Below are 12421 nucleotides of genomic sequence, written 5' to 3'. Positions count from 1 at the left end.
CAATGTCCTGACTCTGTAAACTGCTTAGAGAGGGCTGGAAAGCACTGTGAAGCGGTATATGTCTTAAGTGCTATTGCTATCCAGTGGCCAGTATATCTTCATTTCTTTCAATAGACCCTTAAATACCCTGATTTTCCCCCAAAGAGGGAAGGCAAACTAAATTTGGTGGTTTGCTTCATGTTGGCAAAGCACACACTAAAAGACGAAGTTTCTTTCTCATTCAGCTAGACCCTTTCTAGTTTTTCTCTTTTAACCTCAAGTCCAGAAGGAGGACAGCTGGAAGATTGAGATTTTGTGATTGATATTTATCCTGAAGTTTTATAAATACTTGCAAATTTTAAATACAGGTGAAACTCAAAAAATTAGAATATTGTGCAAAAGTTCGTTTATTTCAGTAATGCAACTTAAAAGGTGAAACTAATATATGAGATAGACTCATTACATGCAAAGCAAGATAGTTCAAGCCGTGATTTGTCATAATTGTGATGATTATGGCGTACAGCTCATGAAATCTCCTGGTAGACGGCTGCGTTGACCCTGGTCTTAATGAAGCACAGTGGTCCAAAGTCCTGTTGCTCCTTGGTCCAAAGTCCTCTTTTCTGATGAGAGCAACTTTTGCCAAAAGCACCAAAAACTGGTTTAATGACCACGGGATTACTGTGCTTGATTGGCCTCTCCATTCTTCCTCCATACTCTGGGTCTTTGGTTTCCAAATGAGATGCAAAAGTTGCTCTCATCAGAAAAGAGGACTTTGGACCACTGAGCAACAGGACTTTGGACCACTGTGCTTCATTAAGACCAGGATTAACACAGCCATCTACCAGGACATTTTGGTGCACTGTTTCCTTCTGCAGATGAGCTTTATGGGGATGCTGACTTCATTTTCCAGCTGCCCACACTGCCAAAAGCACCAAAACCTGGTTCAATGACTGTTGGATTACTCTGCTTGATTGGCCAGCAAACTCGCCTGACCTGAACCCCATAGAGAATCTATGGGGCATTGCCACGAGAAAGATGAGAGACATGAGACCAAACAATGCAGAAGAGCTGAAGGCCGCTATTGAAGCATCCTGGTCTTCCATAACACCTCAGCAGTGCCACAGGCTGATAGCTTCCATGCCACGCCGCATTGAGGCAGTAATTGCTGCAAAAGGGGCCCAAACCAAGAACTGAGTACATATGTATGCTTATACTTTTCAGAGGCCCGATATTGTTCTATGTACAATCCTTGTTTTATTGATGGCATGTAATATTCTAATTTTCAGAGATGGTGGATTTGGGGTTTTCATGAGCTGTAAGCCACAATCATCACAATTATGACAAATCACGGCTTGAACTATCTTGCTTTACATGTAATGAGTCTTATCTCATATATTAGTTTCACTTTCTAAGTTGCATTACTGAAATAAATGAACTTTTGCGCGATATTCTAATTTTTCGAGTTTCACCTGTAGAACTTTAACAAAGTTAAATCAGTATGATTCTTATATCAGTGAATATTTTCTCCCAAGTTTCAGAAATTTGGTGTCTCTCTTAGTGATTAAGAAAGTTGCATATAACATTTCTGATAAAGAATATGTTTCCTTGTATATGTGGCACATATATACTGTGTGCACTTTAATATATAGAAGGAAGCAAAGGTGTTTGAATTTCAGTTTGGTTTACAGTTTACACCTATAAAATATACATATTGGTTGGGGTTGTCAGATAAGGGTCCAAACTCCAAGTGGCTGCTAGAGAAGTACAATTTATCCTTTTCCTGCTATCTAGTGATTTTTCTGACTTTTTGAAGTCCCTGTCTGGTAGTCATGGCTGTTCATGGCTAAGGAATTAAAGAGCCACAGTGGCTTTCTTAAGCAGGACTGTACAGAACGGAAGAGATGATTCCACAGAAACCAACTTTGTAATTAGCATTGTCTTTTAATTGTGTAAATCCTGTTTATGTCACAAAGTCCTCTGGACTTAAGCAGTTCCTGAGGTGGAAGGTGTTGGGCTACTTTCTCTTTCTATACCTGTAGTAGCATAGTTAACTTTACAATAAGCTGGGTGGAAGACACAGCATTTATATGTAATAAAGTTGTGAAATGTTTCGGCATGCAAGTTTTGATATTTTGTTCTCTTACTTATAACAGATCTGAACTCTGATAACTCAGGAGGTCCTGACTGTTCAGAAAATGCCACGGCCATCTCCCCGTTAGTTTCTACCACTAATCTTTTGCAGCAGACAGAGGACCAAATTACTTCAAGTCTTGATGGCCCATTTGTAAACTTATTGCCACCTTTACTTCATGAGGACTATCTGCTTGGGCTTGATGAAGAAGAAGGGATTAGTGACCTCTTTGATACTTATGGCTTTGAAAAAGTACCTCCCTTGATGGATGGATTTTTATGCAGCTGATTTTTGTTTCTATTTTCTTTTTAAAAGTGAAAAACCAGAATACCTGCTGACATTCCACATTATCTCTCCTCTTATCTCCTAACCCTTATTCCATTTCAAAGATTAGAACGTATAGTATTTCATGTTTATATGGAAATACTTCACAAAATAGTACAAACGCAGAATGGCAGACTTTCTTATCAGAGTTACCTTAACCTCAAATTCAGGCAGCTACTGATTTAGTAATTATAATAGAACGCACAGAGAATTGGAGGAAATGGCTAACTCTATTTTACTCTGGTTTACTGTGGCTATACGTTTCATAAAGGGCTAAAGAACTGTTTTAGCCAAAAATAGCATTTTTTTTCCTTACGATTTCAAGTTGTGCCTTCTGTAAAACATGTCTGTTCAACTTTTTCAAAGAGTAACTACAGAGAAGTATGTTTGAAATGCACAAACAAAAATGTGAAATAAACTTCTTCCAAAGTTATCTAGAAATATGTAAACTTATCTATGCTCCATTTCTGAGCATTCACCTATCGCTGAGGACATTAATAAGCCTCAAATAATTTTTAATACAAATAGGCTTTAAAGATGTTGCTATCCAAGGTGAAATAGAGGTGGTGACCCCAGTCAATACAATATATCTGGGTAGCCTCTAAGTAACCTTTTAAAAAAATGAAAAGTTGTGCATATCAGCTGCTTTAGAAAGGGAGAGTAGGCCGTGTGGATTGATTCTAGCTTCTAGCTCTCTCTGTAGAATAGTCGTCTTTCCAAAGAGCTAGATTTACAGTATACAGCCCATCTTTGTATTTGGCTGGTGAAATGCACATCGTATCAGTTTCTGCATGTAGTTGTCAACCCACATCACCTTCAGAAGGCTGATGGTGATCATTTCCCCCCCACTAGAGAGAAATCTTGTACTGAGGAAGTCCCTTGTTATAATATAAAGCAAAGATGCCCAGTTCAATTTCACTGTTTGCAAAGTGCAATAGAACTGGCACGTGAAGTTTGTGGTACGAAGTGGGGCTCTGTGTTAAGTGCCTACTAGAATTGCACTGTGGGCTTTATTTTATTTTATTTTGCTAAGAAATACTATTTAAGCCAAGCTTCACTTTTTCAGTACTCTGTGTTTATTTGAGAAGGTTAGTTGCTTTCACTTTCCATTTTGGAAGTTGCTACAAAGCTGACATTTCACCCAAAGTGTAAATAATATACTTGTCAAGATTGTCCTTGCTGAATTTTGATTGATAGCTCTTTGCTGACATAATGTGCTTTCTGAAAATGGATAGAATTCATACATGTAAACATAGTTGTATGAAATGTTGTCACTTTGTTAATTAGTTGAATAGTTTAAGCAGTATACATTACTTTTTCTACATGATGCTTAAAACATTTCTAAAATGTTTGTTTTAAATAATATATGTGCAGGTTTTCTGGTACCATTGAAATGCTGCTACAGACACTCACAAATGAAATGGCTGAGTAATAGTATGAAAGTTGTACGATTAAGCCTTGGAAAATAATTGTGTAAAAAAAGGCAACACATTGAGAACTGTTAAACAGTATTAAGTGTGTTTTATATGTATACAAACATGTGCATAGTTAATTGGTTATTTAAGTTGTATGTTCTTAAACTATAGTCATATAACAGTTTTGTACAATAGGAATGAATTTGTAAAGCCTGCAGAGTATTTTATAGTTAGCTTGTTATTTCTTAAAAAAAACCATAAAACCTTAAATCTGTAAATAAAAAAAATGTAGTATTTAAGTATGTCATATGAAGAAACAGGAGTTTGTGTACGCATGAATACTTTTATTATATGAAGAGGATCTCTGGGTAGAATAAAATGAAAAGGAAGAAAATAAAATGCCATTTTGTACAATTGCATACTTCCCCCAGTGTATCAGCAAAATACTAACCTTAATATACTTTGATTAGTATGTTAGTTCTAAAATGTGTAAAATAATGTAAAAAAAAAAAAGCAAAAATAATTTTTCATTTGTAAAGGCAACCTGTTCTATAGGTGGAACTTTGCCTTATTAAATGTAACTGACTTTTAAAATGGTAATCAATAAAGCTTTATATCAGTACATACTGCATTAGTTTTTCCCCCCCGAGTAATTGTTTTCATCTGCTTCAAGTTACTTCAAATGCAATTTACCCCCAAAGGGATGAGCAACATATCCTAGTCATATAGAAGTTGACTGCCCATTCCACGTGGTGTTGGCAACAGTAAGATTTGCTCTTCTGCAACTTTTGCCATTCGCTGAACGAACCAATAATAAATTCTGTAACTTTTGTTATTGCCTACATTCACACAACACAAATATGAGAATGACGTAGCTAGCACAAAACTCAGTCTATTCAATTGCAGGTAGTCCTTGACTTAACAAACCATTCATTTAATGACTGCTTGAAGTTTACCCCCACCAGTTTATAAACAATGGCTGAAATCTTCTTGATTGTTCTATTGTCTCTCATTCAACATATGCAGATACTGTAGATAAATCCAGCATCTCAGTGATAAATACTGCCTAAAAATCAAGTCTTCCCCTGAGACTTAATGCCTATGGTGATCCTCAGTCAATCTAGGTCAGGGTTGTCCCAAAATGTTTCCAAAAGGCAACTGGACTGGATTATTATTTTTTTCCTTGAAAACATTTCACTTCTCATCCAAGAAGCTTCTTGAGTTCATCCAAGAACCGAAGAAGCTCCTTGAATGAGAAGCGAACCGTTTTCAAGGAAAAAATAATCAGTCCAGTTGCTGTCAGCTTCTGCTTTGCTATCGCTTCAGCTGCCATGAAACGGGGAGGGAGGGCATGGTATTTGGGAAGGGTTACTCATTGTGCTGGTGGAAGGTTCTGGAGTTCACCGACTGCTTTCGGACTGCGCATGCGTGGGTGTTTCCCGCCAGGTCTAACGGCACTGACATTCCATCTTCATGATGCCCTTTGAAGTTATCTTGCACCTGACATTTGGAAGACTTATGATTGGGCTGGGATTGTGATGCCAAGGGGTGGGGAATGGGCTATTCTATATATCAACTGCTTTCGCGCCTAATTAATCAGACTTCGCTATGCATTGCCTTTAACCATTATTAATTAGTAAAAGTACATTTGATTTCTACGCATGGAGTCTCATGGTCTTTCTTCCCTAATTAACTAATGGAGAGGAGCTGACAGTTGCCTTTTAAAGAAACACCTTCAGGTCTTCGTTCTTCATGGTCACACACACCAAGCTTATAAACGATGGCTGAAATCCTCTTTCTTGTTCTATTGTCTCTCATCCAACATACGCAGATACTGTAGATAAATCCAGCATCTCAGGGATAAATACAGCCTAAAAATCAACTCTTCCCCAGAGACTTGATGCCTATGGTGATTCTCAGTCAATCCAGGTCAGGGTTGTCCCAAAATGTTTTCAGAAGACAACTAGACTGTTTCCCCCCTCTCCTTGAAAACGTTTCACTTCTCATCCAAGAAGCTTCTTGAGTTCATCCAAGAACCGAAGAAGCTTCTTGAATGAGAAGCGAACCGTTTTCAAGGAAAAAAATAATAATCCAGTCCAGTTGCCTTTTGAAGAAACCCCTTCAGGTCTTCGTTCTTCGTGGTCACACACACCAAGCTTATAAACGATGGCTGAAATCCTCTTTATTGTTCTATTGTCTCTCATCCAACATATACAGATACTGTAAATAAATCCAGCATCTCAGGGATAAATACAGCCTAAAAATCAACTCTTCCCCAGAGACTTGATGTCCATGGTGATTCTCAGTCAATCCAGGTCAGGGTTGTCCCAAAATGTTTTCAAAAGGCAACTGGACTGGATTATTATTTTTTTCCTTGAAAACGTTTCACTTCTCATCCAAGAAGCTTCTTGAGTTCATCCAAGAACCGAAGAAGCTCCTTGAATGAGAAGCGAACCGTTTTCAAGGAAAAAATAATCAGTCCAGTTGCTGTCAGCTTCTGCTTTGCTATCGCTTCAGCTGCCATGAAACGGGGAGGGAGGGCATGGTATTTGGGAAGGGTTACTCATTGTGCTGGTGGAAGGTTCTGGAGTTCACGGACTGCGCATGCGTGGGTGTTTCCCGCCAGGTCTAACGGCACTGACATTCCATCTTCATGATGCCTTTTGAAGTTATCTTGCACCTGACATTTGGAAGACTTATGATTGGGCTGGGATTGTGATGCCAAGGGGTGGGGAATGGGCTATTCTATATATCAACTGCTTTCGCGCCTAATTAATCAGACTTCGCTATGCATTGCCTTTAACCATTATTACTTAGTAAAAGTACATTTGATTTCTACGCATGGAGTCTCATGGTCTTTCTTTCCTAATTAACTAATGGAGAGGAGCTGACAGTTGCCTTTTAAAGAAACACCTTCAAGTCTTCGTTCTTCATGGTCACACACACCAAGCTTATAAACGATGGCTGAAATCCTCTTTCTTGTTCTATTGTCTCTCATCCAACATACGCAGATACTGTAGATAAATCCAGCATCTCAGGGATAAATACAGCCTAAAAATCAACTCTTCCCCAGAGACTTGATGCCTATGGTGATTCTCAGTCAATCCAGGTCAGGGTTGTCCCAAAATGTTTTCAGAAGACAACTAGACTGTTCCCCCCCTCTCCTTGAAAACGTTTCACTTCTCATCCAAGAAGCTTCTTGAGTTCATCCAAGAACCGAAGAAGCTTCTTGAATGAGAAGCGAACCGTTTTCAAGGAAAAAAATAATAATCCAGTCCAGTTGCCTTTTGAAGAAACCCCTTCAGGTCTTCGTCCTTCGTGGTCACACACACCAAGCTTATAAACGATGGCTGAAATCCTCTTTATTGTTCTATTGTCTCTCATCCAACATATACAGATACTGTAAATAAATCCAGCATCTCAGGGATAAATACAGCCTAAAAATCAACTCTTCCCCAGAGACTTGATGTCCATGGTGATTCTCAGTCAATCCAGGTCAGGGTTGTCCCAAAATGTTTTCAAAAGGCAACTGGACTGGATTATTATTTTTTTCCTTGAAAACGTTTCACTTCTCATCCAAGAAGCTTCTTGAGTTCATCCAAGAACCGAAGAAGCTTCTTGAATGAGAAACGAACCGTTTTCAAGGAAAAAATAATCAGTCTAGTTGCCTTTTGAAGAAACACCTTCAAGTCTTCGTTCTTCATGGTCACACACACCAAGCTTATAAACGATGGCTGAAATCCTCTTTATTGTTCTATTGTCTCTCATCCAACATATCTTGTCTCTCATACAAGAGCCGAGGTGGCGCAGTGGTTAAATGCAGCACTGCAGGCTACTTCAGCTGACTGCAGTTCTGCAGTTCGGCTGTTCAAATCTCACTGGCTCAGGGTTGACTCAGCCTTCCATCCTTCCGAGGTGGGTAAAATGAGGACCCAGATTGTTGTTGGGGGCAATATGCTGACTCTGTAAACCGCTTAGAGAGGGCTGAAAGCCCTATGAAGCGGTATATAAGTCTAACTGCTATTGCTATATGCAGATACTGTAGATAAATCCAGCATCTCAGGGATAAATACAGCCTAAAAATCAAGTCTTCCCCAGAGACTTGATGTCGATGGAGATTCTCAGTCAATCCAGGTCCCAAAGGTGCTTTTTCCAGAGGCACCCGGACTCTTTGGTTTTTCTTTGAAGACGTTTTGCTTCTGAACCAAGAAGCTTCTTCAGCTCTGAGCTTATGTTTTTCCCCCTCCCCGAGGATGCCTTTTCCATCCTTTCCATTGACTCCACAGTGCTGGGGGATGCCGCGCAGATGATGTCCGAGGAAAGAGTTAAGCGTTCCTGACTTCGAAGGCTGACTTTCGCGAAGCGGAAAAACAAACGAGCCTAGTTTGTTCCCTCCGCCGTACCGTCGTAACGTCTTCCCGTGACGCGCGAAAGGGCGTGGCCACATCATGGCGCAGTGCATGTGCGGCTGCTCGGAGCGGAGCTAGGGAGCTTCCAGGTAAGCGCTTGGCTTATTAGGGTTGTCGCCGCTGTCAGAGCGCCGCCGGTCCGGGAGGGGACCTAGATTTGGTCTCCCGTGGGCTGGAGAATACCTTAGCCCGGTATTGGGTTGGGTTTCGGTCCGGTCCACCGGTGGATGAGATGCGCTGGTTTCTTGCTGTTTGGGGGTAGGGGGGGATCCCTTTCTGGGATCTCACCCGATCAATGGCGAAGCGGGTGATTCCGTATCTCCCAAGCAGATGGAGAGAATCTTATGAGGTGGCTAGGCCAGTGTTTCTCAACCTTAGCGACTTTTAAGTCCTGTGGACTTCAACTCCCAGAATTCCCCAGCCAGCTATGCTGGCTGGGGGATTCTGGGAGTTGAAGTCCACAGGACTTAAAGTTGCCATGGTTGAGAAACACTGGGCTAGGCATCCCAAACGACTTGATGGCATATAATCGGATATATTAGAAAATCGAAATGGAGAGGGTAGGAAGGGGAAGAGAGAGGGTAAGAGTAGGGGAGAGGTAAGGGAAGAAAAAAGGAGAGGAGGAAGGAAGGAAGTAGAGAAGGAAGGGAGAGAGAAAAGAAAAGAAAGAGAAAATAAGGTGGTGTCACAACAGGCGCTAGGGATGGTAAACAAAACAATCCAAACTGTACCATATAACCTTTTAAATGGAATAACAATAGTATAAGAATGGCAAAGAAAAAGAATAACCATGTGAATGTACACCTATAATTGTAGGTAAGAGAATAAATGACAGTAAGAATATAAAGCACAATATAAGTAAACAATATTTGGTTATAAATAGCCAAGTATAAATAAATATAGAATTGTACATAAAAATGGATAACGAATAATGAGACCATGAATGCAAGATAGAAATGTATAGAAGGGAAAACATTAACTGCAAAGAAACCGATATGGAACTGCTGTATGATATATGATGGAACTTTTTGTTCCTATGTTGTTTTAAGTCATGTGTTTGTTTTTGTTGATGTGTTTATGTGTTTAAAATAAACATTTATAAAAAAACCAAAAAAAAAATCGAAATGGATGGAATCGATGTTGGAGCGAAGGCAATTAATTTTTTTTCTAAAATACCCCCTTATCTACGACAGGTGGGTCTCATCACTTTAAATCTGTGTTTGTTACCCTGAGCAACTTGTAAATTGGGTGGATTTCAATTCTCAGAATTCTCCGGTTCGCATGCAATCACTCTATTGCAGCCATAAGACGGAAAGTAGAGTCGAGTCATGATTATTATGATTATTTTTTAAATTTAATTATGATTATTTAGAGTAGCTGCAGCATAGCAATAGACTTGTATACTGCTTCACAGCCCTCTCTAAGCGGTTTACAGAGTCACCCTATTGCCCCCCCCCCAAAAAAATCTGGGTCCTCATTTTACTGACCTCGGAAGGATGGAAGGCTGAGTCAACCTTGAGTGTGGTGAGATTCAAACTGTGAAATTGCAGCAGCTGGCAGGCAGCAGAAGTAGCCTACAGCAGTGGTCTCCACCTTGGCAACTTTAAGACTTGTGGACTTCAACTTCCAGAGTTCCTCAGCCAGCAAAGGGAGTTGAAGGTGGAGTTGAAGTCCACAGGTCTTAAAGTTGCCAAGGTTGGAGACCACTGGCCTACAGTACTGCATATCTTTCCTTTCCTTTTTCCCCCTTCACTTTTCATTATCCAGTGGACACAGAGAGGTGGACTCAGCCTTTCCCCACTTCTGCTCTCATTGATTCTAATTCTAGTCAAGTCACTATAGTTTGTACTGAAATGGCCAACAAAAACCCAGAAACTTGTCAATTTCACCAATCAGTCAAGCTGTTTATCAGAAAATGTAACTGGCTCCATTTGTTGTGTCAATGGATGTCAGGCTCATGATATAAACAGTGGGGTTGTGACAGGTTTGTGCAAAATGCACCCACCATAGCATATTGGTGTACACTCCTTCCCTGTGTTTTTGACAGGTATGCGAGTGTGGCTTTTCTGTACTATGTATGACTGGGATGCAGGAGTTAGAGTAAAGAGGATTTTGCCCAAGTTGCAAGCTGTGAGTTATAACATTTTTTTAGTTGGTGCCGTTGTATGCTGAATGAGAGCTAAAGTTTAATATGGGTTTAAGACTTGTTCCATCCCTTTTAAAAGTCTAAAAGCTACTGATAATTACTGTAAAAGTTTTAAGTATTAGGTTCGCTGACTTTTGTAAACCTCCATGAGTCTATTGATTCATTCATTTATAAATAGAGTGAATGAATGAATGAATGAATGAATGAATAAATAAACTACTGTAAGAAAGTGAATCACAAATCCATTTAAAAACTATTCGTTAAGCCAACTGAAGGTCACAAAATTCAATGTAAATATTTCAGTTCCCTTATCCTAGAGAAGCAGATAAATAAAGTAATAACGTGAAAAGGGGAGGTAGTCAGTGATGTGATTTGTTTTAAAATATCTTAAAATAGACATAACTGAAGATACTTAAATTAATGCTGGCTGGGTGACTTGGGCCAATATTTTTCTCTCAGGAAGGAAGCAGTACCAAACCAGTTCCGATAAAATGTGTCAAGAAAACTGCAGGGATGTGTCCAAGCAATTACTGATAATCAGAAATGAATGAGTGGGAAAAAATATTTGTATGTAAAAGCAAACAATGAATGTATGTTTCTAAGAGTGCACATTCAGAATGCATTGATGCCGTATTTAAAGATAACCTGAGACATTATAGAAAATAAAAAGTTAAAAAAGATACCAATTATTCATATCCACTTGCAGTGTGATTATTATTTTGTAGTTTTAAAACATTTATTAAACCAATTGATTTTAAAAAAAGAAAGTTTCTTTCCAAAAAATTCAAAATAATCCAATACAGTACATATGATAAAAACATTGACAATAACATAATATCTAACATGTTCTAAATATTTATATTGAGGGGAAAGAATCATAAAAGAGGGAAATTATCTCACAAAATACACTGGTTGACTAAAAAAATCAAGAAACACTGAAACCAGACACAGAATAATGTTTCAGTAAGCTGCACCTAAAATATGGCTAGGAACACATATTTATCTTAAGGTGTTTTTAAAAACATATTTTGTTCACATATTCATTTATTCAGAATCTATTCTAAGTTTTCTTTTTGTAACTTTAATTCTTATAACTCAATTTGAAGGAAAAAGTACTAGTTGTTTTGGATTTATTTGAGATTTTGAATTTCCCAAAAGCAAAAGGTTCTCAGGACACATAAATGTGCTTTGAATAAGTATTTAAAATACTTTTAAAAGTAAGTATTCACATAATAGGCCAGTGATGGTGAACCTATGCCATATGTATCAATGGTGCTACACCTCAATGTTTTGGGTGGAGCACCAGTATTCACCGACATTCAAGAACTATTTTTGAAAGCATGCCCCATTTTACTTAATTTTCAGAAGCTGCAAAGGCTGTGCAAGATTGGGCTGCATTCTTTGCATGGCCTCTGGACCCACCAGAAGCTGTGTGAGAGGGCCATGATCTCACACAGTTTTTGGAGGCTGTAAAGGCTTTGGAAAAGCATTCTCCAGAGACGTTTCCCTTTGCCAATACTATCAAAATGAGGCTTCTGTTTATTTCTCTTTGGTGATATAGGTGATCACTGTTAACAATTTTCTGTTCCTTTCAGGAAAAAATGCTGAAAGATCCCAATACCCACCAATATTAAGGTAAGGTTTTATTAGAAGATACTATCAGGGATATTGTATTTTGTTTCGATATGATTGTCATTTAGCTATTTGGAAAACAATATTTGATTCTTGTCCTGAACAGCAATTCACAGTATCATTTATTTTCCTACTTGCAGCTGCTGTTTTTATTTTTATTTTAACATTTCTATGCCACCTGTCTCCTAGTGACTGTATCTAGTACCTGTTGGCGAGTACAATTGTTCATTCAGCTAGGATTATAAATACTGAATCCCGTAGCTTTTGAATGACAAGTTCTGAGACTCATAGCCAGCCTGTATAATTGTCAGGAATTGTTGAAATTTAGTCCAAAACATTTAGTAGGTCACATATTGATATATATCAGAGTTTGTCAACACGTGGC

The 12421-nt window shown here is 38.8% G+C and overlaps 2 protein-coding genes across 4 annotated transcripts in view; both read left to right on the top strand.

Annotated features, from left to right (window-relative positions):
• E2F3 (E2F transcription factor 3) overlaps positions 1-4471 on the top strand; it is a 34397-nt gene extending 29926 nt beyond the window's left edge. Inside the window, exon 7 of the mRNA XM_087707391.1 lies at positions 2133-4471. Within this exon, the coding sequence (XP_087563517.1) occupies positions 2133-2398 (266 nt within the window). The 3' untranslated portion in view covers positions 2399-4471. The remainder of the gene's footprint in view (positions 1-2132) is intronic.
• Positions 4472-8270: 3799 nt separating this feature from the next.
• The window catches only part of CDKAL1 (CDKAL1 threonylcarbamoyladenosine tRNA methylthiotransferase), a 325960-nt gene continuing 321809 nt past the window's right edge, over positions 8271-12421 (top strand). For 2 of the 3 annotated variants that reach the window (XM_087707390.1, XM_087707388.1), the window contains exons 1-2: positions 8271-8347; positions 12000-12039. The gene's annotated coding sequence lies outside the window, so the exon portion shown is untranslated. Of the gene's footprint in view, positions 8348-10305; positions 10389-11999; positions 12040-12421 lie in introns of all 3 variants that reach the window. The other variant, XM_087707389.1, reaches the window with a different exon arrangement.

The sequence above is a fragment of the Thamnophis sirtalis genome, unplaced genomic scaffold (genome assembly GCF_051295495.1).
Source record: "Thamnophis sirtalis isolate CommonGarterSnake01/CBP01778 unplaced genomic scaffold, rThaSir2_p1.2 scaffold_2, whole genome shotgun sequence".
Classification (NCBI taxonomy): domain Eukaryota; kingdom Metazoa; phylum Chordata; class Lepidosauria; order Squamata; family Natricidae; genus Thamnophis; species Thamnophis sirtalis.
Note: the sequence above shows the minus strand (reverse complement) of the source record. Positions and strands in the feature narration are given on the sequence as shown.